The sequence below is a fragment of the Aythya marila genome (genome assembly GCF_965140915.1).
Source record: "Aythya marila genome assembly, chromosome: 7".
Lineage (NCBI taxonomy): Eukaryota > Metazoa > Chordata > Aves > Anseriformes > Anatidae > Aythya > Aythya marila.
In genome coordinates, this window is record NC_139048.1 from 13,865,825 (window position 1) to 13,892,987 (window position 27,163).

The following is a 27,163-nucleotide window of genomic DNA, read 5'->3' on the forward strand; positions in this document are numbered from 1 at the left end:
AGCAAGACTTTTGTACGCTGGGAAACTTGAAATTTTCAACAACTTTTTCATTTAATTTCTTGCTACATTTCACGTTCTGCCCACGGCTGACATGAAAATCCTTCAACTGCTCTTAAATTACATTTTAAAACAGAGAACAGTTAATTATAGTAATCTGGGTATTTATAATCACTTAGAGAGAGAATTTCTTCTGACACTTGTTTCTTCTGAATTTCAGACAAACTAGCGGATGTATTCTGAATTATTCATGTGGCAGCAAAAAGCAAAGCAAATAAAAAGTATGGACAACACTACCCAAGAGTGCCTTGGATGAGACCAGATAGTCACATCTTAGCATCTATGGCTCTTCTGTTCTGAGGGTGCTAGAGGGAGCTCTAACCCCTCGATCAAAGGGAGCAGGCTGTGAGTGGTGTGTCTGTCTAGCTTGGTCTCTGGTAGGAAATCCTGAATTCTCTTAATATTTAATTTTATTTTGCATCAGAAAGTTGCATATGTTGTTTTTCAGGCATGATCCCAAATTGCTTTTTCTAGATGAGAAGATGCACATAGTGTATTTTCAACTATACTAATACTAGGCTAAATACGGGCTATTGTGAACTCCCTGAAAATACATGAAAGAAATTAGAGGTATCACTGAGGTGTTTAACAGATAACATACAGTGGTAAAGTCGAATGTTCTCATATACTTGTTTTCACAGAGGACAGCAATTCTCACAATAGAAGACTTATTTATATTTGAAGGAAAATATATTGAAAACTATGGTAAGGAAAAACTACTTCACTCAGCATGTAAGTGGGTTTTAGATGTTTAGCCAATTATTATAATAGAAATTAAAGGGTTGGTGATTATTAGATAAATTTACAATGGGATGCATCGAGGCAATGAGGCTGGAAGAGATTTGTCACATGATTCACTCAACGCTGATTCCACTCTTGATGTGATAGGAAAGTAATACTCCAAAGTGGGATGAAAGGATGCAAAAATACTGGGAGGCTCCCTCCCTCCTTTACTTTGAAGGTTTTTCTGAGAGATTATTGGCAGCTGAGCGGCGAGCCAAGGAGGAATCCCTAGTGCAGTAGGCTGTGACTCGGATTCTGGGCGTGCAATTTGAGTATCAGCTGGTAGGGACCCAGTCTGCTCAGCTGTGAAACTGAATGTGCCTTGCTGAGGAGCTATTACAGTCTGAGCTGTTTGCTTGGGGTTGCAGAGGATACTGTTTCTCATCTTTCTTCTCTCATGTACTTTCACTTATCAACAGCGTCTGGCCTAACCCAACCCTGTGTGATGTGTGAAGACACAGAATTCACTAGAGAATGTCCTTGGCTTCTATTTTTGCTGTCTGTTGCTCAGATAACGAATCTCTTACAGATACCAATGAAAGAATGGACCAGCCTAGTCTTAAAATAAAAGTCACGTAAAGCTTTAAGCTGGGATGACCACCTGGGGGTCTCCAGTCCGACTGCCTGTTCAGAGGAGGATTGCCTTCAGAGCCAGCCCGATTTGCTCAGGACTTTGTGCACTTGTGCTTTTAAAATCACTCTCTTAACATCCAGTGCTTGTGCCCGTTGCCCCTTTTGCTGTTATTATGCACTTCTGCAAAGACTCGGTCTCACTTTCCTCTGTAACTTCCCCTTAGGTAGTGGAAGACTACAAGGTACCCTCGGCCTTCTCCAGGCCAAACGCATCCAGCTCCTCTAGCAGTATCAGGCATCCATGAATCACTCCAGTTTAGCAAGGTAACATTTGACTGCACGGTTAGCATAACAGCTAGTCTCAAGAGGACACTTATTAGTGGGTGAGAGTTGTGTGATTACCTTGTAGGAGGCTACAAGACAAACCTGTCAAGATTTTGGCTACAATCCACTGGCCAGCCTTGACCCTGACACCGTGCAGGAGTATTTCATGGGCTTCTCCTCTTACAGCTGCCTCTGTGGTGGCTGCTGACAGCAGGAGTGTTGGTATCAGTCAGCGTTAACTCACTAGATGTCCTCTTCTAGACCTAGCTGTGCTGGTGGAAAAGAGCACCACGCAGCCTTCATCTGGCTGCTGCAGGTTGCTGCCCTCCAGGATCTGTCAGCAGAACTGCAGATCTGCTTTCACTTAAGATGAGGTGTTTTAGCTTAGACAGTTTAAATAGCAGGTCTTTGCTAACAAGCTTATTTTGACTGAAATAGGTTAGGCAGTGCTTGTGTAGCCAACTCTGCCAGCAGATCTAAGGAGTATGTTTGTAGTGGGAGCAAGCATCTGTGTGACTCTTGCAGTTCTTCAGAAAGCTGCTGCTTTTTTTTTGTTGTTGTTGCATATCTCTAGTATTCCCTGGAAATATCTAGTGTTCTGCTAGTTGGGAAATGGTATATGACATCCCGCATGTATACATGTATTGATGATTTGCAGTTCTGAATCGCTCGTTCGCTTTGCCTTGGCCAGGTTGTTCGGTGCTCTTGTGCCCTCTCGGTTGGTACAAGGAGCCAAGGAGGAGGCTCATGGAAAATAATACTGCTTGGAGCTGTGCTCTCTTGGTAAACTATCTTGGACGGCTTCTCCTTGATAATAAAAGCTTTACATAAACAGACCTGTAGTGTTTTGAAAATTTCAATAGTATAATTGATAATAATTGCAGGTAATAGATCTCTCAGGTCATTCTCTCCCTCTACTGGGGGGTTGTGCCCAGCGATATATATTCACAGTTAAGCCATGTTTTGGACCACTCGAGTCCTCCTGCCTGTTCTGGCTACTTTTCTCTCTGAGTTAAGGGAGTACTTGGAGCAAAAAGAAAATCAACAGTAACCCCCATAAAGAGAAACTTCGCTCAGGCATTAAGTAGATCATGCTTGGGTGTTTTTAAAACAGAAGCAACTGTTCCAGAAAACTTTGAAACTGCTGCTCAGAGCATAGCTTATGCCTTTCCCTGTCATAAACGAGCCCTGTGCTGCTACTGGCCATTACCCGATGACTTTAGTAGACTGGTTCTCCAAGTGATAATGTGCATGTTCCTTCCCTCCATTAGCAGTAATAACATGTAATGGTCCCAGCAGTTCAACGCTGGTTCTGGTAACCATTCTGAGGAAGAAAGCATTTCCTTGGGTGGCTTCCAGGGAAAGTGATTTCTTATTACTGTAGGATCTGCTTTGAAACTTGCGTGCGATCGGTTTGCACCTAATAAAATGTGTGCTCTGAAATTAGCTCTTTAAGAGTGATGATGTCTGCTCCTCCCCGCCCCATATGTCTGGATATGCATTTGGTCAGGGATCTTAGTTTGGGAAAGTAACATATGCCAGTGCTGTGCTGATGCAAGCAGATTTCTCATCAGTGCTTGTTATTTTCAAAGGCAACTTGGAGATAGAGGAGGAGGAGGAGAGGGACTCCCAGTTCACATCTACTGCTGGCATCGGAGAAATTTTATTTTGGAGGATTTTACCAGCACTTAAAATCTAGATGGGAGACCTATATCAAAGGAAAGTTTACAGTAAGAGCTAGGAGATTCCAGGCAATTAAACTTTATTAGGCTGTCTGAAACATTAAGTATTAGCTTAAAAGAATAGTTTTTTAATCTCCTCTCCCTGTTGCTGTTTACTGTGTAGCAGTGTAGGAGGGGAGCAGCTTCTCCAGCAAGGTGTTATTGCTGCTCTTTATGTAGCAGGTGTGTAAGCACCCATGGCTCAGTCCTACCTCCCCAGTCCCCGGAGAGACTCAGAGCATTACTTCTCTGGTGTCTGCAGCTTTCTCCAGCCCTAAAACAAAGCAGCCATCTCCCTTTCTTCGTGTCTGAGGTAATAGCCTTAGCCAGGTGCCCTCCAGGCTAACACCATATCATAGGTACTTAGATGGTACCTCTGAAAACTATTGGCCCCCCAGGATTTCAGAAAGTGCAGAAGGTTGGACTGCTATGTCCAGCGTAATTCCAGTGATCTTTCATCTAGATGTGTCCTTTCTTATCAAAGTTTTTTTCTGCAGTGTGATTAGAAACCAGATGTGGGCAAGCAGCTGAAAGCCACAGACAGGCAAAACTGCAAGTTCCCTGAGTAACCAGGGGGCTGTTAATTTCAGTATGAGCTTGTATTTTGAATTTTTCTCTTGAAAATAAATAGTAATGATGCCGTGGTTTCTTTCATGGTGCTTTCTTTTGACTCTCAGATGTGATTGATGATCATCTGCTTCTGGGTTATGTTCGTTTTTCAGAATGTTTCAGTGAGCTTTGCAGCGTGGAAACTAATTCAGTACTGAGCGAGTAAGTCCATATATGTGCTAAACCCATGGTTAACCTCACAGAGTCTGTTATGTGAGATGGAGGCAGGCAGAAATGGGTAGATTCTAAACCGAGCTTTTAAAATAAAAGTAAATGGAGTGAGTTGTTTAATGACCTAGCATTGTAGCTTTTCTGTCAAGTCAAACATCAGAAAAGCAGGTTTACTCTGCAAGGGAGAAAAATGAGAAGCCGGCTACCCTTCTCGTGTCATTCAGGTGCTGTGGCTCGTGAGATCCTGCTCTTTATGGTTGGTGAGACACCCGCTCGTCACCCCCGAATCTCAAAGCGAGGGAGCTCTTGGATGGGAAGTTGCCGTTAAGGAGCTATAAATGACTTCCAGCCTCTTTGCTTCTCCTTGGCAGACTGGGAATCAATTCTGCGGCATTTGGTAATTACAAGCCTAAAAAGGAAGAAGCCAGCCATAGAAATTGAACCTGTGTCCTGTTAATTACGCCGTTACTGCCTCTAGGCCATGCAAACAGCCCCCTTTCAACAGGACTCTGAAATACTAGCTCGGCCCTGTAGTATGGAGGGCTAGCATACGGTCCCAGCTCCGTTTCAGCCTTTTTATCATCTTGCTACGTTGGAGTGGTATTGAGTGGTGTTTCATCCCGGGCAGGAGCAAGCAGGTTCACGGCCACACAAGTAGCTTTGGGGAAGCGAGCCGTGCCGGCGTTCCCCGTCTGAGCGTGGCTTTACAGGCATCAAACCGAAACATCTTGCTGCCACCCTCGTACCTTTTAATCCCTCCGCTTTTCCCACACAGCTTCAAAATTCCTGAGCTTTGTTTGTGCTGCTGCTGAAACAACTAGTTTCGTGTTTGGATTCACTGTTGGTTTCTTAATGCGGTTAATCCTGAGGAATATTCAGGATACGTACACAAGCGTGGCTTTGCTTTCATTGTCAAGTTACCATCTCCCCCCACTCCGGACATACACCTCCACGGTACCTTTCTTTGTCATCCAATCGCTCGTTTTTTTCCCCCCGTGTCTTTTATCTTGTGAGTAAAGTTTGAGCAGTACGCAGAAAGTTAACTGCCTGGAGTCTTTTAAATATAAGTAACACGCACCCAGTAATAAGCTGTCGGTTGTTTTTTTGCTGCCTGCAAAGAAACATAAACACAGCGCTCATTTCTGGCAGGTTTTTACTGTCAGAGTTTCTCCTATTATATTTATCTTACAATTTGCCAGGGGGTGAAGTTATTAAGTTTTAGCAGCAGCCATCGATCAAGTTCACAAGTTAACACGATAAAGGCTCTGTGCCGCTCCGATCCGGGAAAATGATGATCCTCACTCGGTAATTAACTAAATGAGAAAGTTAAATCTTACTTGAGAGCTGGGAGAGATGAAAGAGAGGTGTTTGTCAGTTTCTCAGTGGAAATTAGAAGCAGTTTTCTGCAATTCCCTAAGCTGCTGCTCTGTCATATTTTACATAAGCACTGGGAAAACGTCTTGTAATTAGTGCTGTCATGGAGGATTTTTTTTGCTGAAGGATGTTGGAATAATTCATTAGATTATCAAGAAAGGCTTGTGTCCTGAAATGATTAGCACAGTGAAATTTAAACCATTAACGATAACAAGTTTAGAGCTTGCTGCAGTGCAGAGGCACCCGGGGTATGTCTGTGCCTATTTCAATCATTTCTTATAATTAAACATTATGTCCTCTTTTTTCCTCCCCTTCACTAAGACCCATCCAAAATTCCTATTAAGGTGGCTCTGTCTAGATCAGTGACTTAACCACGACTGGCAGTGCAAGCAGCTGGAGGTGAAATGCTGCAGCTGCAAATAAGCCAAAGAAGACATCTACCTGGGTCGGAGCCCGCAGCCCCAGTGAGTGCCGGGAAGAAGGGAGGAAACCCAGTTTGACCTCATGGTACTGGGTTGTCAGGGGGAACTCCCTTCATTTCATCTGGAAAGAAGCTTAGTGAGAAATTTATGGTAGTGACCAAAGCTTTCACTCTTTGTAGAGCTCCAGCATGAAGATGTCTGGAAGGTTCAGCAAGTCCCAACCTTGTTGGGATTGTTTAAGCCATACGTGATATTGTAGGAAACAGCTTCTGTTTTTCTTAAAAGAGATCTCCTCTTACCATCAAGAAATGTATAATCTGAATTCATCCACACTGTGCAAAGTGCCTTAATAAAAGCCTCTGCGATAATTAGAAGATATTGTAGTTTTTAATAAAAAATCAAAGTTTTGACCACTAGTATGGGTGGTAATACACTATTTAAGGCCTATGCCATGATCAGAGAATTGTGCTGGTGCTTTTTTTTTTCTTTCCTTTGCTTCAGAAGGATTCTTAACCCCCCTACTGAACAAAAACAAAAATAACCTTGGTTGTCATACGTGGGTTACAGCTGTGATATACCACAGCTATTTTGTTTTATATGCAAAGCAGCAGATTTATCCAGGCTTTATTTATCTGTGCTGAAATATGGCACCTTCCTATAGTCGCGAACCATTATTTAGATTAAAGCCCTCTCATATATTAGTCCTCTTCTACTTCACTGGGCATACAAATGTGCTTTGTGTTAAATGTAGCCATTTGGAGAAATGGTCTTGTAATTATGGGCTGCAATGGAGCATAGTACATAGATCCCTGAGCTAGTACCAACCTGAGGCAGGCAGTCCCCTGGGTTTCCCGGCACGGCCTACTAGCTCGGGCACACCGCTGGAGGAGGACACCTCGGCTGTCCTTGCAGACAAGGTGGCATGTCCAGAGCCACCCTGAGCGTCGCCGAGCCCTCACTTAACCAGGGGTTTGTGAAAAAGCACAAAAACCCTTCTCTGTTCCAAGCTAGTAGTTCGCTGTGTTGCACCCAAGCTGTCTCCCAGGGTGCCAGACTACCAGTGCTTCTTCTTCTTTGCCACTTTTGGTGGTGAAGCTTATAAAAAGCATAATACGCTTTATATTTACATTCATGTTTGGATGAATATTGAACCTAGCAGCGTGCCTGGCCTGCGGGGTGGTTCTCACCTCGTCAGGCTAGGCCTGGCTGTGGTACCAGGAGGAGGAGGACCCTGTAGGCCACTGCGTGCTCCAGGAAACACAAACTGCGGCCATTTGGAGGTGGTTTGCAGTGAACTGGAGGCAGCTGATCAGAAAGGTTGAGTCATCAGGGTTTATTAGGAAGCCAAATCGATTCTCTTGCTGCTTGTAACAAGTCCCCCCCCCAGTGCTTTAATAATACAGATGCTTGATGTCATTGTTTTGTTGTTCCTTTTCTTTTTTTTTTTTTTTTTTTTTTTTTTTTAATAACAGGCCTTTTTCATTGAACCCCCAGTGGGTTTTTAGGACTCTTCAAAGTGAAGTTTTGGAATTTTCTTCTCAACTGTAGCTGCAGACGGCCTGGGGGAGGCATGGGTGCATGCACTGCAGTCGCGTGATTTTGGAGCCTTGTGAGTTCATCTGTTGTATCTGCAGAACCGGTGTGATTGTGGTCGGCCCTGTCTGCCTGGTCCTCTGCTTGTACAGACCATGGGACCTGCTGGGCATGCCACAGCCAGCTGTGGGCTTGTCCCAGCTCCTTTCAATTGCAAATTGGGATGGGCAGGGGTGCAAGCAGTGTCTGAAACTGATACTGTTATGTGTGGCCAAAGTAGAGCGCACAGAACTACAAGCACATCGTACTGCTCTCCACTAATTTGGACATACTCACTGTGACACACAGAGTGCATTTCTTAGCAGATCCACTCTATCAGCCTAGAGTTTGACTTCAGGTTACAAGTTGGTCAATAGGCTCTTTAATTTACTCATTATTCCTGCCCCAGAGGCCTGTATTCACTGGGGATGTAGGCAAGATGACTTGCTCCCACCTAAGCCATCTGTTTTTACACACACAAGCCATTAGTTGATTTTTTTACAGATGTTGCAGCTTCTATTTGATACCCCAGGCTGACATTTTAGAGGTAAGCAGGGAGCTGGAGGTGGCGGGGAGAAGGGTGCTCTGGAGGCAAGCAAGGGCCAGAAGCTGGTGCCACCCCATAAAAGCACAAGTTGCCCCTTTTGTGGTCTGTGCACATCAACTCTGTTGCCAGCTCAGCATCATGTAAGGCTTAATCTCTCACATTAAAAGGCAGAGGTATAGGCTTTTAAAAAATGTTTTGTTGAGACAGCCTGTTGTGAGATTGACTTCATGGCAAAGAAAAAAGAGGAATTCAACGACATCAAGCTTGTAGAATACAACATCTCTCCACCGTCTTAATCCAGCATTTTTATGGGGGTGTCTGTTTTGCAGGCAGCTTAACTGCAGCAGAAATGACCAGAATCCCCTAAGACCAATGTTCAGGGCAGTCCGTTGGTAATCGTTTTTTGCCAGGCTGTTGCCAGCTGTGGACTTTGCTAGGAAAACTCCAGTTTTCACACCAAGGACGTCATTCCCACAGTCCTTTAGAGATTTCTCTATATAAAAAGTTGGCCCAAGAGAAAGTGTTTCTTTCCTGACGTCCAGTACTGGGTTTGTGACTCACTTGCAGTCATTGCTGTCCGTGTGGTGGCCAAATGAAGTAGTGTAGATCAGTCATAGCCTGTGTCTTACGTGATCTTACTCAACACACACGCAAGTCCGCAGGGAGGAGTGGGGATAAAAGTAATGTTGAGAACACTGAGCTGCACAGTTGAGCACGGGTGATATGATCTCCACCTTTCAATTCATAATACCAAAATAGAAAAAAAATGCTTGTTATAAATGGCAGCTCATTTTTGTACAAGAAAAAGTCTGTCCAGATCTGCTGGAAATGCTGAAATTTAGGTGGATTTGCACTATAAAATGAAATGTAAATGATGAATAGTTAGGTAGATTTTCAAATTACAATGTTTTTGGTATTTTGAAGTCAGGATTGCTAGTGGGGCAGGGGGGTTATTGAAGTACAGAAATTCTTTTCTCCACAGCAACAATGAAATCCTGCTTTCTAAACCCAGTTTTGATAACTAGTTTCTGTGGTCTCAAAACATGTTTTAGCACTTGCTGGGAAAAGTTGTTTGTTCTTTTTTCTTTTTCTGTAAAATGAGCTAATCCATATATTTCTTTTAGATATCATTGCAAACATTTAGGAATTTGTTTTTTCCTTTGAAGTCAGTGAAGTCTCCTAGAGAGGTTGCTGCCTGGAATTGTCATCATAAAAGAGAAATATGGCACCCCTAAATCAATGGTTGTTGTATTCTGGTGTCTGTAATTTGTTTCTAATTATTTGATAATTAATAGAGAATTTCTAAATAAATCTTGCAAATAAAAATGATGTAATATTATTGACCGGTTATTACAACCCTGTTTGATGTTAAATATTGGAGTGAAAAAGAGAAAATCATGTTTTTGGTGGGATAATCTATAGTAGGAAAATGAGAATTGTCAGGGTGAGTGCTGTACAGATAAGTCTTTGCAGCAACTTTGGACTTGCTTTGGCTAAATATGTGCCCATAGTATGTATTCCTAGACTGGGAAGATAAAGAAGTGAGCTTGTATGGTTAATGAAAAGAAACCTAAAAAGAAACAAAAGTCTTAATTTAACATTTAATAAGCTATCCGACCATTATGGAAAAAAATAATTTCCCGATAAACGGTTAATGTTTATTGGACAAAGGATATTCCTGCAATGCAAAATGGGCACTTTCCTTCCAGTTAAATTGTTTAGAAAGCAGAAATTACATCCTGCTATCAAGTAGTAAATTGAAATGTCAGTGTTTTGTATTGTCCCTGAAACTCTTTGAGCTGAGCCTTTCTGACAAGATATTAACAATGCTCAGAAAGTTTAAGATCTTTCATTCTGTGAAAGAAGTATGTCACATATATCAAGGGTGTGTTTTAGCGGCTTTACTCTCAAGGTATAATTTTGTACTTGAAAGAAGTACAAACCATTTCTTTCTCATCCGTTTCAGGCATTCCCTATGACTTGTAGCAGCAGTCCATTCTTTAGAAGAAAAAAAAAATACAAGTGCATTTTTCTGTTAGTGCATTGACATAACAGGTAACCACAGCTGAGAAATCCAAATGCATCTTACTGTCTGCAAGGTGTAAATAAAATTGTTTTTATTAAATTGGCGCTCATGGTTTCCCATCTAACCATTCCTTTATGTGCAGCTCAGACATGAACCAGTACATTGTCCTGCAGGGGTTACAGCTCACTGTGACAGCACTCCGACTGACAGCAGCAAATGAGATACACAGACTTGGCCAACTTCATGTATCAGAGTGTTTTTCCTTCTGTTATGTTTTTTTTAAAAAATCATAAAACCACCTGAGCTTCTTTTCTTATTAATGATTTGGGTTTTTCTTTCCTTTCACAGACAAAACTTGCCAATGGCACTTCCAGTATGATTGTGCCCAAGCAAAGAAAACTGTCTGCAAGCTATGAGAAGGAGAAGGAGCTCTGCGTCAAGTATTTTGAACAGTGGTCCGAGTCTGACCAGGTGGAGTTCGTGGAGCACCTCATCTCCCAGATGTGTCACTACCAGCACGGACATATAAACTCATACCTCAAACCCATGTTACAGAGGGACTTCATCACTGCACTGCCAGGTATTTTTGCAGGCAGAGGAAGCTTGCTCCTCCATTTTGTCTTCCAGAAAACTGTTCCACTTGGCTTTCTGTGACTTTGGCCATCCCTACTGACGAGGTTTCTTCAAGGGTCAGCTTGCAAAATAGATGATAGCTTTTGAATGAAAAGCTCTGTACCGATGCAAAACATAGGAACATTTCGTTTTGTATTCCTACGATCTCTTTAGGCATGATCTAATACCAACATGGTTTGGCTAGGAGTAGCTCTTATCTGTATCTTAAAGGAAAGTCATCACAAGCCACAGGACAGGTAGTTGTGCTCATAATGCCCACAACAACTCATTAATGACAAAAAAAAAATTAAAACTACATCGCTATGTGAAGAGAGGAGTTTCCATTCGTTTGATCATTCTTCAGAAGGGATTTCTCAGCCTGAAATTTAATAAGGATTGAAAAAAAAAAAAGATGGAAAAAACATGTTTAACTGTGAATTGTACAAAGCATAAAGGCAGGAGTTTTGCTATGACTGACATTAAGTATGTAGACTCTGGATTTTTAAGCTCATTGTGGCCAGTAATCAAATGGTTGTTGTAGCATTAAAAAAAATCTTAGTTATGCTAAGTACCTTCTTTATGCTAGTTTTTAGTAATCCAGTGGCAATAATCTCATGTAGTTAGAGCAGCGTTATAGCTTGTGGAGCTGTTCTGTTTCAGGAAAACAGAGAGTACTTTGAAAGTGCATTGGTTTCCCCAGTTTTAAAGTGGAAGTATGCATACAGTTAGTTACACCATTTTTCCAGGTCTTACTCTGCCAAACTCCACCAGAGCAAGCTAATATATCTAATTTTCATTTGTTTAATTTCATCCTGCAACCCTTTTTGTGAACTTTTTGGGGCAAATATTAGAATTATTGTCACAGGCATCCAAAATTTCCCAGCCATACCGTATTTTTGGTGGTCTTTTCACACTTATTCAGGAGGCAGCTCTAGCTTTGAATTTTGCTATACCCAAGTGCAGAATAGTTAAGAATTAGGCAGCTAATATCTGAATATATGAACAGTTGAGGGAACTGTGTGCTTAAATAAAGCACAAGCGTCAATTTGCATATTTGCAAAGTGCTAATGTCCTAGTGAATATAGTGAATATATATACATGTAATTCTCTCTAAGGGAGAAAATGAATGACAAAGAACTGTACTGGCTCAGACTGCAGTCTGGGAGGTGCAGAATGTCCTTGGTATAGGCAGGTTTCCAGTAAGGGTGGTGGGAAAAGGGAAAGTTCAGAAACTGCTGAGGAAAGAATGGGGAACCTAAAAATTTGAATTAAGTCAATAAAAAAAAAGACTGAACTCTTTAAGTATTTTGTAGCTCTCTGAAATGTGCAAGTGTTCAGTACTTTGGTTTCATTTTTACACCTTCATTCTCTTTCCTGCTCTCCCCTCAAGTAAATAAAACAATAAAGATACTCCAAAATCATGAGGCATCTTATCTCTGTCCTCCTAGCGCTGTCCCACAGAATGACCAGAGGTAGTATTAGATCATGAGCAGACTTTGCTTATATAGAGGAAATTGGCTCAGAATATTTTCCCAGTGCTTAGGACAGAATTAAGGTTGTTTGAAAAACACAGCTTAACTGCGTACTTAACAAACTTTGTTCCATTTCTAAAAAAAACAACAAGGCCTTTGCTTAGCATTTCCAAGCTGTTTAACATTTTTTATGGGCAAAGTCATTTTAAAAGGGTTTCATGTGTGAAATAACTGAAAGATTCTTTTAACAGTTGGTATGGAGGACTGAAGGGCTAATCGTGTTTCACATTAGTTTAGCAAAAGCTTTTGTGCAAGGAGATTTTTTTAAGGAAGCAATGCTCCAGCAGATATATGGCTCACATAATAATAAAATTATTTTTGTTTGCTGCCAGGCCAAAATAGCTCTGCCCTTCCACTTATCATAAATGTGGGAAGGGGAGGCCAAAACATCAGTATTTCTTGTCTGCAAAGGATCTGTCTAGGGTCAAAAGTGTGACTTATAGTGATGGAAACTTATTGTAGTTATGACACCTCACTACAAATGGGTTTAAAGTAAAACTCCTGAATATCCAGAAGGGGCAGGTGTGTCAGAAACACAATTGTGGGTGAGGGATATTGTCCCCACTTCATGCAGTGTTCCTTGCTTCCTAAAGCCACTGATCTGTTCCCCATATCAAATAATTTCTTGCTGTTTTGCTGCTTACATAAAAAGGCAAATGTGGATGCTGCATGGGCAGGCATTTTTAATGTCCTGGTGGGTTGGTGTCTGTTTCCCCATTGAAAGCAACACAGATTGGGAAAGCAAATATGCTGTTTCCACCCAGGAGAGAGCTCAGGACTGCAGGCATCAAGGTGGGGAAGGAAGGGAGCACAACTGTCCACATCTGCCCTACCAAGTTGTGGAATTCCTGCAAATTCCGCTTCAGCTCCACCAAAATACATCTCTCCTTCCACGAGTTGCTGTAGTGTCAATCTAAATTTACAAACACTTTTTTTTTTAAAGAGAGTGTTTCCTGTTAATGGCTGTATATATCTTTTCAGATTAAATACATAATAAAGGCTGCTGATGCTTTTATTTTGCAGGTTGACATCTAATTTTGCACCTATAAAGATAAGAAATGTCAGGCTTCTTTCTGCTCTCTCTGGCTGTGCGTGGAATCATTCCCGGGCTTTTTCTGCTCCGTGAATGGACGCAGAAAAGGCTGGGCAGAAAGTCTCACCCAGTGTGTTTATAAACTCAGGATGTTTGAAAGGAGTGAGGAGATGGGCTGAGTTTTCTTGTTTTCATGCACCAGGAGCTAAGCTTGAGAACTTTCAGCTAATGAAACCAAACAAAGGTTGGGCCTTTTGTTTCTCATGAGCTCTAATAAGAATCAGCTGATTGCACCCAGTTTGGGCTGCTGATATATGAATATGCGACCGTACAACTGCGTTTGCTGCTTTTTCTTTGTCGCTGACAAGCAGGGCCTGGTCTTTGAGGCTGTTGCTTTGAAAGCAAGAAAGGATATTGTCCTGGATGTGAAGTGGAAGGAAGACGCATGTAATACTGATCTCCCATGCTTCCTTTTGGGTTGGTGTGGACATGATGCCTGAAGGGTAGTGGGGTCTCAACCACAACTTTGACAAAGCCTCTGAAATGTGAAGTGGGATGACATCTTGACACTCTGTCTCACTCAGGAATTTAGCAGCCTCAAAGACAAGTTATATTTACGCAACAACTCATTTAAAAGGCATCTTATTTCTCTGATGTCTTGCTGGTGATTGCATCTGAGTGTATGAGGGCACGTTTTCGCTGAACCCATCCCTCTGGTTACGAAGCAGAGCATCCCCTTGCTGCCCCCAGTGCAGCGATGGCTCCTTGTGCTGCTAGGAGCTACCCAGGCTACAGAGCCATGCCCTGAAATTGTTGCTGCTTGCTGTCTTTTTACTCATCTGCTCTACCTTTTACTCCAGCCATGTTGAAACAAAGCCAGTCCTGGTATCCGCACTGGAAAATATTTGCAAATTATATAATGTTGGTGCATATTTTCCCTCCACCCACTGAAATGAATGAAGCCAGCAAACCTGCTTCACTTTCTCCTCAGCCAGCCTCTTCTTCCCTCTCCCCTTCCCTGTGCATCTGCATATCTTTCCCTCCCCCATGTCTAAAGGTACCACTACCCTTCAGGGCACACATTGGGAATATATATTTTTTTCTTCATTACGTTTAAAAGCTACTGCTTTAGCAAAAACAGCTTTTGAGCCGTTGGAACATGAGAACAGCTGTAGCAGTGAGATGAGAAATGGTCCTAATATAGAGAGATTTTGGGGGCTGCGTCGCTGAGTTGGAAATGCCATCCATAGAATATCCCCCTAGTGCTAAAACCCATCGAAATAGATTGGAATGACTTCTTGGATTCTTTATTATTTTTAATGACTTGTTGTGTTATATCCAAAGGAAGTTGGAGAACGCTGTTCACTCCTGAACTTAGCCACAAATGCTCTTCTGTGCATTTGGTCCAGCTCTGCATGCAGAAGAGTAGAAGAGAAAGGGATGGGGAAGAGAGGGCATCTTTGTACTAGTAAGGAGATTTGTTTTAAACTGCACATCTCCCAAACAAATAATGCTTTTTTTCTCCTTTTTTTTTTTTCCTTTTTCTTTTTTTTTCCCAGCTCGGGGATTGGATCATATTGCCGAGAACATCCTGTCCTACCTGGATGCCAAGTCGCTGTGCGCCGCTGAGCTGGTGTGCAAGGAGTGGTACCGCGTGACGTCGGACGGCATGCTCTGGAAGAAGCTGATCGAGAGGATGGTCAGGACAGACTCGCTCTGGAGGGGGTTGTCGGAGAGGAGAGGATGGTGAGGGAACTGCATCTTCACCTCTTTTGCCCCTATTTAAGACAGCAGGTGCCGTGTGTTTCAAGGCACATTTGGAGAGGCGTGCGTAGCGCCCTGAAACGTCACGTTGGTCCCAAACCCCACAAACACCTAAACCAAAATTCAGGGGCTGGGGAGTCGGGGCATCATTTGGCTGTGCAGGCAATGTGGGGGCTTGTTCCTCACTTTCCTCATCTGATGATGCTCTTATCCCACTGTGACAAGTGAGATACACAGACTGCGATTTTTACGCCCAGCTGTCATTCGGTTCAAATTAAGAAGCTGTGTACGCCCCGGGGAACACTAAACTAGTCAGCAGTTCAGAGCAGAAGAGCTTTTTTAGGGGTGGCAGTGGGGCAGCATGTGCTATGAATTAGTTCTTTCCTGATAGGTCTGTTTGTTTTCCTCAGCAGATTTTCACTATTAGATATCTGTTTAATTTTCAAACTGGAAGCTGAGGGTAGGTACCACGGAGAATAGGGGACTTTAGAAATGCAGATAGATTAGTTAATAATCAGCTGGAATAGCCTTACTACAATGTGGGTCTCACTCAAGTTTGAAGCTGCTCTGTTAACATTTCATTAGAACTTTCCCTCTCAGGGGTACGTCCTTTAATACATAATTTTCTTTTCCAAGGGTGTCCCTAGGATGTTGGCAGAAAGGAAGCTGGGTATGAATATTTCATAAACAAGATAAAAGTGACAGCTCAGGCATTTTGGTTGCCATTAAAAAGAAAAAGATACGGAGTTGCAAACAAAGACTCCCATTTCATGCTTAGTTTTGTTCTACTGTTTGTCTCAGGGAGTAAAGGCAAGTAAATCAGGGTTGTGAAATGTCTTTTAAAAATAAACACAATGTCGATCAGCTTCCAGTAGTGTTATGTTTATAAGGAGTATAAAATAAACACAACCATGACAGTGTTAACTTTTGCATCCCTTTTAGTGCCTTGCTTTCTTCAGGACTTCTATTTTTGCTCTGTGTTGTTGAGGTCAGAATAAGTCAGAAGAGGACCTTTGGAGGCTATTTAGTCCCTCCTGCGTCCCAAAGGCAGAATGAGCTTTCTTTAAGTCATTCCAGAGATGTTCATCTAACATGTTCTTAAAAACCTCCCCTAATAGAGATCCCCTGTGCCTTGCATGGGCAAGCAATGTCACTGTTTCACTAACATCACTGTTTTCCTAATACCTAGATTTTCCTAAAATCTAGGCACAGTCTTCCTAGTTACAGTTTAGCACATCATATTTAGCCTACAGAGAGACAGAGGACAATTTCTTGTTCTCCATGTTGTAGTAGTCTTTTATATGGTTGGGAGATTGTTGCTTCTTTTATATGGGATGCACTAACCAACCCTCATCCTCTGTTTTCTTGTCCTCTTGTCATTCTTGGTTGGCTCTGTTGAGACTCACTGCAGTCACTCTGCTCTGGTTTTGGAGCCTGGAGCTGCACCCAGCTGGGTACCTTCCTTCTGCTGAGGCATCACCAGCATCTAGTCGTATGGGAAGGACTGCTTTCCATGCCTTACGGAGAACACTCCATTTTCTGCTTTCCAGTAGCATATGTGCTTTTTAAAACAGCTATACAATACTTTCATATAACTTTTAATTACCTCTTCTGTGGAAGTCCTGCTCAGCTATTATTTCTCATCTTGCATGCTTGTGATATTACTAAGTGGTGAACCTGGCACTTGTCCTTATTGAGTTAGATTCTCTTTACTGCTTAGCATTTCTCTGTTTTGTCAGGACCATTATGAGTTTCAGCGTGTCCTCCAAAGTGCCTGTAGTTTCTCCCAGCTTTAATGTCTCTGGCCATGTAGTAAATACGCTCCCTGTTCCATTCTTTGTCATTACTGAAAATGTTTAGTGATGACAGATCTAGGACAGACTCTATGCAAGATCCCAGTCCAGTTGCCTTCTTTTATTTTTTGAGTGCACCATTGGTAAACTGTGCGTGCCAGCCATTTGTGTGTCCACCCTTGAGCACTTCCACCAACATCGTACTTCTCTAGCTAACTTAAGGGAATGGCTTGTGAGAAGAAACTAAATCTATTTGACATGATTTATTCTGGATTGATAAATTTGGCCATTGTCTGTCAGTTTGTCATCTCCTAGGAATTCATCTAATTGACCATGTGCTGTAGTACCAGCAGTCTGTGATGTTGAGCTGGACTGTCCACCATTTCCTTGGGTCTGCCTTATCCCCCTTTTTAAAATATAAGAGCTACAATTGTCTTTTTCTTGTTCTCTGGAAGTATATTCATTCTTCATGTCTTGGAGATAATAGCTGATAGTTCTGAAGTTGTTCCCTCCATGTTGCAGAAATAACATTAATGACATTACTAGTCATAGAGGCTGACATTTAAAAAAAAAAAAAAAAAAGTTGCAAAATCCTTCTTCTTATCTCAAAGGACAGTCACACCAACCTCTTTCTCAGGTTTTTCTGACCCTTCTAGAGTAAGTTGTGCCATATCTTTCAGACTACCCTCAGATTAGCTCTAGAAGATACAGCCAAGGCATGGAAGGGTGGTAGATGACTGGTGTTACTTGCTTAGACCTCCTCACTTTGCATGTGGACTTGCTAATTGCAGCATTTGCAGCTTCTGGTTTACAACAGAAACACCCAGTTCTGCAGCACCTCGCTGACATCTTGTCAGGGAGCAGTAAGGGTTACACAGATTTAGAGAAAAATGAAACAGAAGCCCAAAATCTGGGTACTATTAAGCACATCTGAATACTTGATTGAGTTGGCCGGTCACCAAAAACTGCCAACAATAGTTCCTTTTGTCACAGAGCCTTAGCGCAGCGGTCACTGGGATGCCGTGGAAATTCCAAACAGTGCCTTAGCTGACCTCGAAACAACTGGCTCTACATGCAGCGAGGCATAGCTTATAGGTAACAACAACACCTTGTAATAGTAAGGTTGGAAACAACTGACAGGTTTTCAGACAAATAAGCTTATATATAAATTGTCCTAGACCTATGCCAAGCCTTCTAGGATGTGCTGTAGGTATTATCCACATCTCCAAAGCATTTTTGGTCTCCCAGGGCCAATAATTTTAATTTTCTTGCATTCATTTCCTGACTGAATTGTGTAAGGATCCATTTTGTTGGTGGTTTGCCTGCATCCAGGTGTCCCTTCCTCACATATATTTGCCCCCAAATGAGGGGCTAACGATGATTACCTTGTCCAAAGTAGAAAGCAGCTTTCTCTCAAATTGAACTTAAGGTAGTTTATTTAAAGAACTGTCACAAGTTCTTTTCTTTAGCATTTGTTATTTTGTTTGCTCAGTCCTATAGTTTACCTACCCACTTACAACCTAAGGGTTTCTGTTCACTGTTGTGATTTCACTGGTACAGATTTTACCCAAAGTACCGCAGGGCAGCTAAAGTACAGCCTCTCAAATGAGTTTCAAGGTATACTGCATGGAAAGAACAAGAAAGAAATGCACAAGGAAGTATTGAGCAATTAATTATGCCATAATGGAGCAAGGGAGGGAGAAGCGGAGAGCTGGCCCAGTATAAACTCGGTGCCTCTGATGCCAGGATTACACTCGGAGGCATTTGTGCCTCTCTCCATTTTGTGAGGCATGTTGCCAGGCAGAACAGCAGTTACTACGCCCATGGTGGGGTTTACTAGCTTCCACACCGTGTTTGGTGGCTTCTTAACTTCAGGATGAGGAATTAAAGTTTTTTACACAGCAGGTAGTGATTGCCGTTTATGGATTTTTTTTGTAGCAAAAATCTAGCTTGGGATATGAGTATTCCAAATCAGTGTTGAAATGAGGAAGGCACCACAGATGAAGTGTGTTGCTTACCAAAATGCAGCAGTAGCAGTAAAATGTCCATGTACCAAAACCGTTTCTGCTACTGCAGATCAAAGCTGGCCTTGAGTGCGTCGTGAGTTTGAGGGTTCCTTGGCTTCTCTCATTTTCTTTGTATGCTTTGTTTGAAAGGTGACCTCTGATGTGGATATGTGCATAGTGGGTATGAGCCATTCTCACCTCCTATTGAGTCGAAGGGATTCATGTCCAAACTAGATAGTACATTTGCCTTCCCTGAGTTAGTAGGAACTACTTTTTCATGAAATTTTCAGTGTCTAAATGTAACACGAACATGTTGCAGGGCAAACAAACAAGGAACCACCCTGTCTCGCTGTGTAAATGAAGTTGGAATATGAATGTTTGTGTGCTTTTCAACAGTGGTTACATAACCCATGTGTAAAATGCCAGGAAGACCATCCTCCAAAATGCTGAAACATGCTTTCTGTTCAATGGGAGTGTTCTTTGTCTTCCAGGGGACAATACCTATTTAAAAATAAGCCCCCGGATGGCTCTGCTCCACCCAACTCCTTCTACAGAGCACTTTACCCCAAAATTATACAGGACATAGAGGTAAGGAATAGCTTCCAAGTGTTGTTGTTTGTTTGTTTGTTTGTTTTGTTTTGTATTTTTTACATTCTCCCTGATTTTCTCATGGTGCTCAAATTCTGAGCATATTTCATGCTAATGAAATAAGTTTTTAATTAAATATGATGTTTGTCCAGAGTTTGGAGATCTGGGCTACTTATAAATTCCCAGGACTTGATTGCTCCCTTAAGCAGAGGGTGATTTGTATTGTTCAGTGAGCTGTTTACAGGTGGAGTCTCTATGCCTTGCACATCAGATGTCAGAGCAACACAGTACCACCTTGTCTTTCTCTGTTGACAATGCTGTGCTCCATCCAGTGCAGATGAGATCTTATAAGGTGATACGGGGAGGTATCAGGAACTGAGCCAGGGAGAAAGTGCATTGCTGAAGGCTGCAATCCTAAAACCTAGGGAAACAGGAAACAACTGGGCATTGCTGCCTTGTATTTAGTGGTGGGCAAATGCCAAATGCCATGTTCTGGCAGTTTCCTAGTGGCAAAAGTGGTGCTCAGGTACTGTTGTAGCAGGTTTGCACAAGCCCTTAGCTGAGACTTTCTCTGCAATTGTTTAGTTGTTAAATCACAGAGTTAAAAGTTGAAGACAGAAAAAAACTTCAGGTCACTTCTCCCTCATCATTCCAAGCAGCACAGATGAGTTCAGCCACAATACGTATTCCAGGCCTCTTTGCCTGTTTAATTGGTTTTATCACATATTGCTTTTTCTGGAAAACTGTTTTGTCATTATATGGGCCTGATTGCAGGAATAAGAGTAAATAAAAATATTTGTTGTCTTCTCAAACAAACAAAAATAAAGAAGAGAGAGTCCTGTGTTGTGTATTTACTTCTTTTTTGTCTCCTGTCTCCCTTCAAGACAATAGAGTCAAACTGGCGGTGTGGAAGGCACAGTTTACAGAGAATCCACTGCCGAAGTGAGACGAGCAAAGGGGTTTATTGTTTACAGTATGATGATCAGAAGATAGTAAGTGGCCTACGAGACAATACTATTAAGGTGAGAACTCTCCAGAACAGCATGCTGATGGCACTTAATCAATCTGTTTTTAGTAACTTAGCCTTCTCCTTCACCCACCTTATACCTGAGCAGCATGTCTGCCTCTTACATTAGCCTAGAGACCCTGTTTTCTTCTTGAATTGAATATGCTGGCAGAGTTTTTGACCATTAGTAATTACAGACTATGTAACTACTGTGTCCTGTACCTTGATAAGAAGGTAAGACCAGTGTTCATAGTAAACTCAGTAATATCAAGGTTGTTAATGTGCTGTACCAAACAGCCCGTATGTGACTACAAAAATAAGCCAATGCCACTAAATGTGTTCTATCTGCAATATGGATGTCTGTGTTGTAGAAGAAACAGACCAGTCAGAGCAGTAAGTCCTTGAGGTATGATGAAAAGCTTACTTAGCTGTCTGTTTTCTAATGTTTGCTCTCCTAGATCTGGGATAAGAACACATTGGAATGCAAGCGAATTCTCACCGGACACACGGGTTCTGTCCTGTGCCTCCAGTACGATGAGCGGGTGATCATCACTGGATCTTCGGACTCAACAGTCAGGTGTGTGCTTGTATTTTGGAGCTTTCCATTTGCCTCAAAGAGCTCAGCCTTGCAAACTGCTGGAATTATCTTTTCTTAAACATGTGCTGTTCAATTAGTTCGATGAAGTAGCTCAGCACGTTTGTTCAGGAGTGTACTGTCCTTGTTTATCAGATGTCCATGCAAGTGGCTGTCAAGGAGAAATGAGATCCTAAGCAAAGGTCAGTCAATGTTAAGATGATTTAGGAAGACAATTTGACATTTCACCAAGGTTTTGCATGTTCGGGCACTTCCTGAGAATGTTCTTAAATTCTCCGTGAGAATAACTTGTAAAAACTTGGCTGAAGTTCTCAAAGCAAGTTTGAAAGTTCAGTCATTCGTTGTCCCTTAATTTTAACAAATGAAGTGTGACTAGATCTCCTGTGAGTTTTAATTAAATTTCAGCATGATGATTTTTCCCACTCAGTCTTTCTAACCTTGTTTTCCCTCCAGTCTCCATTAAAAGGCTGAACACTTCAAGTCAGCACATGTGGTGCACATTTTCACTATGCAGATGTAAAGTCCACTAGACATATTACAGGATCCCAGAGAGTTTAAAACCTGCAGTGTAAACACAGGCACATTTGAATTAGTGAGTTGCAATATGAACTTGGACATGAAGGAGATGTCTGTCTTCTCCATGCTGTTAAGTATTCCTCTTTTTGTCAGAGTACCCACGATGCCCATGCAGTGAAGTTACAGATGACAAAAAGTTGTGCCAGTGGCCTTTTAAGAAGCTGTTACCATGTGTTCCTATGGCTGCAGGCTGCTCATGGTTATCACCAGGCTTGCATGTAAACTACTACTGTTAAGCTAGTGACCATTAAATTCAGTTCTTTACATGTGATGTATGCAGTCTTGTGGTGCTGCTAGATTTTGGGATCCTACCATTAGCAGGAATTCAGAATTTCAGGGTGGGAGCTGCACTGTGCTAAACACAGGTTGCAAAAGGAGATACTTATTTCTGTAACAAGCACTATCACTTTACATCTCAGGCCAGGCAGGCCAAATTGCAGACTGGCTACTTGCCCAGAAATACTTCGTTTCCCACTCTATCTATAAATGTTTGTGCAGACCCCAGAGGCACATAGGATGCATCACTTTTATCCTTGGGTCTCCTCAGGAAGAGGGGCTTCGTCCAATAGGCAGTACAGATGGACTCTTAATGCTTCCGAGATCTCAGGGATGCACTTGTCCAGAGAAGTCAGTAGGTCTCCAGCTCCTGTTCAGTTTGGCAACCCTGTCTGCAAACTGCTTGTATGCTAATGGCTCAGGTCTTTAGTTTGTGATCTTTTTAACTTTGCATTTTGTAATCGGAAATGTACTTTACTTTCTCATTTATAATGCAGAAGTTGATGCGCTTCAGCTTCCATACAATAGAAAATAAGACATTAGAAGTCTTTCTCACATCTTGCTTCTTCTCAGTGTATTGGCAGAGGAAAGTTTCAGCTTCTACAGTGTCCCATAAGCCTGTTGATACAGCCATTTTCTGCTCTCACGTAGTATATCTGTGACACAGGTATAATAGTGCCAAAAGACGTTATGGAGTGCAAAAGAAGTTTGCAAACAGAACAACCCAAAAGGAACAATTTTTAAGGCTTAAAATACCCATTTCAAGTCCTAGAAGTTCTGTAGGAAGCCTTTGTCTGACTTTCACCTTAAATTATCGTTCAGCTGAAGCAGTTGGTTCCAATAATGTCAAATCAACACAAATGCTCTGTCTTAATTTGGGTGTTCAGCACATTCCTAGAATGTAGTTGTGTACCAGATACATTGCAGAGTAAATGCAATTCATTGTGCAACTTGTGGCAGTTACTTATATTTGTTTGAAAAGCATAATCTTGTCTTCTGCCTCTGCATAAATTATCCTTTGAGTTGATAGTCCTGTGAGAGAAGTAAAAAATTAAACCTGTCTCTGAACTTCCTTCTTCACAGGTTGTGTTTAAGTACTCAGTGACTGGAAATGGAGTGTGGTAGGCTGACGTTACGAGGAAACATCAGTCCCTAGGGCTGTCAATCTCATACTTTTCCTCAGCACTAAATTCTCTTAATTAAAGAATGCCTTTTTTTTTTTTTTAATGGCTGTTTTTTTTTTTTTTTTTTACGGTGTTAACTGCATTGCAGGGTTTTGGCTGCTGGACTGTCTCAACGTATGCAAAATCAACAGGTCTATATAATATATCTTTTAATGAAATATTTAATAGATTTAGCTATAACTTGTGCTGTTTGCTTCTCTAATATTGCTAGAGAGTTAATTACCTCTCCCCATCCCTCTGTCTCTCCCTCTGCAGAAAATCTGCTGTACAGTTTTTTAACTCTCTCCTCTCTGGTTTGAAATCTGAAACTGCAGGGTGTGGGACGTGAATGCGGGCGAGATGCTGAACACACTGATTCACCACTGTGAAGCAGTATTGCACCTCCGCTTCAATAACGGCATGATGGTGACATGCTCCAAAGACCGATCCATTGCCGTGTGGGACATGGCCTCACCAACAGACATCACCCTGAGGAGAGTGCTAGTAGGGCACCGAGCTGCTGTCAACGTAGTGGACTTTGATGACAAGTACATCGTATCAGCATCAGGTGACAGAACTATCAAGGTGAGGTATTTCAGAGGCTTTTTATTTGGGTATTTAACAATTAAGAACAGTGACCAGACAGGAAAGATGGTCTTCAGCTGTTATTACACAACTCTTCCTTTAGAAGCAGTATTCTTCCTGCTGCTCACTTCCACTAGTCCCTCTTCTGTTGAGCTTGCAGAACTTGTTTACAGAGCTGTATGGCAAATCAGATCCAAGTGCAGATGTAGTTGAAAAAGGACTATTTTTCCTGGGTGCTTTTTCAACTTGACTGGTTCCATAATCTGTTTCAGCATTGGTCGCAAAAAGAGTTGTCAGAGAGGGCAGCATGGGGGCAAAAGCAAAGGTGAGTGCACAGGAGTCACTTCAGTGTTACTGCTGTGATGCCAAGCTGCAGCATTAAAACTGTGTTCCTGTGTAGACTAAATCATAGCCCGAGAGTGCTGAAGTCTGATTTTGGAAGCTAATTCTAATACAGTATGGCAAAAACCTGTGTACAGTGACCCAAGCTGCTAACAGTTGCAGGCTATAGTCACAAGTCATTGGAGGGGTAATTTTCCCAGTCTTAATGGTCATGTCTCCAATTAAGAACATCCTCAATGCACCTGTATGTCATACAGCTACCAGCTTTCGTTAGTCTCTCAATAATTTTGCCTGTGTGGTTCCCCCCCTTCCTGTCACAGGTATGGAACACTAGTACCTGCGAATTTGTGCGCACCTTAAATGGCCACAAACGAGGCATTGCATGTCTGCAGTACAGAGACAGGCTGGTAGTGAGCGGCTCTTCAGATAATACTATCAGGTGAGAGACACGGTCCCCACTGCAGATTTCTTTGCAAGCACGTTCTCTCCGACTCCCTGGGATGTGCGGAGGTTAGGCAACCGAAGTGCTCTGTACCCTTGTCTTCCTTGAAATATGCTTCCTTTGGTATAGAACATTGGGAACTACTGAAAAGAGATATTAGAAGTCTGGTTTACTGTGTTGTCTTTCATCCTCTATATCTCCAGAGTCCCATACTAATCAACAAGTTGCATTGCTCTGACAATTCTGGTGTATGAAAGAGCTGGCAAGTAGCACTTTCTGTGATGTCCTCTTGTGATATTTTAATTGGGCTATGTGTCTAGTTAAAGGGGTCAGATTTGCTGTAAGAGGCATTTAATCCTCTGCAGAAATCCTCCTGGGCTCTGGCCAAACTCTTCTTGTGGTACTTGGCACTGGGTTAAGTTTGGAACAGCTGGTTTAGAGCATGAAGTTCAGTTTGCTGCCTTTTGCACTTCTCCAGCTGCCCTTGTTGCAATCCGAGATTTAACTCCTTCTGGTATCGTGAGCCAGGATTTCTCCCCACATCCTGCAGCTGCTGGCAGAGGGATGTCCCACTAATCTCTGGGTGTACTGAGCAAGCTTGGATAGTAGCGTAAGTCATGTAGGGGGATGGCTCTGTCATGCAAACAGAAGGACGAGCAGCCTCCCTTTTGTCTTCACCATGGCTTTAAAGAACGGTGTGCCTTTTGATAAAATTTTAAAGCTGGACAGGCTAATTAGAAAGCTTTCACTTTCCATGTCAGAAATTATTTCTCCTCAGTGAGTATGATTCATGCTGATGTTTGCCCGTGGAGTTTGCTTGCAGTACGCTGCCTCTCCCTGCTTTGCATTCTGGAAAATGGTGGTCCTCTGGTTGTTATTACCAGGTCGGTGTACCAGATTTTAGTATATGGCTGTTATAGAGCATGACCGAGAAAGCTGGGACTTCTGTCTGTTAATCAGGGGAATCGGTATTAATAGGTTTGTGTAAGAAGAGCACCACGTATGTATTAAGACCTCCTGCACTTCAAACAGAAACAATAACACTCTGCAACCGTGCTGTGAAACTTGGTCTCAGAATTAGAGTAAGAAATAGTTAAATGCTACACCAGTTAGGGAAGGATCTAAAATATGACTTGTAATACTAACAAAAATAAATGTCAATGTCACGATAACATTACAGAGGAGTATGAGTACTTTTATGCTTACATTGGACAAAATCCCTAGCTGACAGATAAATTGTGCTAGAATTCCAGGAATGTTGGCAGTGAATCCTAATGGAAGTCCAGTTTGGCAACCGTGTGGGCAAGGTGCAAGGCTTACCTGTTCACATAGTTTTCTCTCAGCCATTAGCAGAAGGCACATGTCAGTGGAAGGGTGATTAAGAAGAGGCAGGTTACTAAGTCCTCTCCGTGGGTGGCTTGGTGTTTTGTACGTGTGATTTTAATCCGTTGTAAAATAACAGATGTTGTGTGTTGGCCTTCAGTAGCAGTTGCCTCCTGATAGGGAATGTGAAGTTTTCCAAAAACACATTCAACTGCAAAAACACTTTCTACTGCAACAACACAACTTTGTTTCTCACAATTCTCAAGCCAAAGAGCAGTTTTCTTACAGTTCAGTCATTTGACTATTTAAAGAAGTAAACATTTGAGGAGGTTATCAGATCTGGGGAGTACCTTTGGTATCATTTCTAGATGTATGTGAAGGCCCGTTCCTCACATGGCTAAGGGCTGTGATCATCTCTTCTAATCACAATCAAATTCAGGTAAAAAATCAAACTGGGACCTGATAATACAGGCCTGAATTAGTGTGGTGCAGCTTCCCAGAGCTGCTGGCAACCTCAGGATTGATGGCAAGGAATGGAAACACATGGCACAGAAGTTCCTGGCACAAGATTGCTCTTTAAACCTTTCTGCGCCAGTTCATTTCTGGCATCGTCCGTCCTGTTTGCAGTCCTTGGGAGGCTTAATGCTCTCTGACCAGCCAGAGTGCCTTTGGCTGACCTTTGCCATGAATTTGCTTGCTCTGACCTTGTCTGGTGTGCTGGTGCTAGTGTGAAAACTACTGGGATCTTCACAGGTTCCTGAAGGGTTAACTTTACAGCCTAAAGAATCATCTTCTGCTCCTCTTTGGCTTCAGATGTGTGCACAGAGTGACCCTTTCCCAGTACAGCAAAGAAAAAGCTCTCTTCATTCCTTGGTTGACCAAAGTGAGGGCAGTTTGTTGTGGCAGGCCAGACGAAATGATTATCCACCATCCTTGTGCACATGCCCACTGGATTCGGATTATTCCCTGGGGGATCCCAGGAGTGAAATGCGTGGGGATGATTTATCTCTCTATCTCTCAAGGAAAAGTCACCTCACCCCTCAGTGGCAGTGTTTCTTTGGATTATGTCACCCAGAAAGATCCCACGAACAATGAACCTCCCTCCTATGAAGTCCCTGCCAGCCTGAACTCTGACTGAATGAGTGTTAAAGAGCACGTGTGACTGCTTTCTTTCAGCTGTGTGTCAGAGAGCCTCGACAGATGCTGCTGCTGAAAGATTGCTGTCTGGCATGAACATAGCATATCTCACCTGGAGGGAATACCTGTAGACAATACGTGTCAAGAATATCAGTTCTCATAGACAAATAATCCTTCTTTATCCATGATAATCAGGAATCACATCAAAAAG

General features: G+C 42.3%; 1 protein-coding gene across 8 annotated transcripts in view; it reads left to right on the plus strand.

The window, feature by feature from the left end:
- The window catches only part of BTRC (beta-transducin repeat containing E3 ubiquitin protein ligase), a 118,730-nt gene that overhangs the window by 79,168 nt on the left and 12,399 nt on the right, over positions 1-27,163 (plus strand). For all 8 annotated transcript variants that reach the window (XR_014317913.1, XM_082764812.1, XM_082764809.1 and 5 more), the window contains 7 exons: positions 10,528-10,759; positions 14,916-15,102; positions 19,411-19,507; positions 20,392-20,529; positions 20,972-21,090; positions 23,459-23,708; positions 24,371-24,489. Coding sequence is in view for 7 of the 8 variants with exons in the window: in XM_082764812.1 (XP_082620938.1) it covers positions 10,528-10,759; positions 14,916-15,102; positions 19,411-19,507; positions 20,392-20,529; positions 20,972-21,090; positions 23,459-23,708; positions 24,371-24,489 (1,142 nt within the window). In the remaining variant the exon portion in view is untranslated. The remainder of the gene's footprint in view (positions 1-10,527; positions 10,760-14,915; positions 15,103-19,410; positions 19,508-20,391; positions 20,530-20,971; positions 21,091-23,458; positions 23,709-24,370; positions 24,490-27,163) is intronic.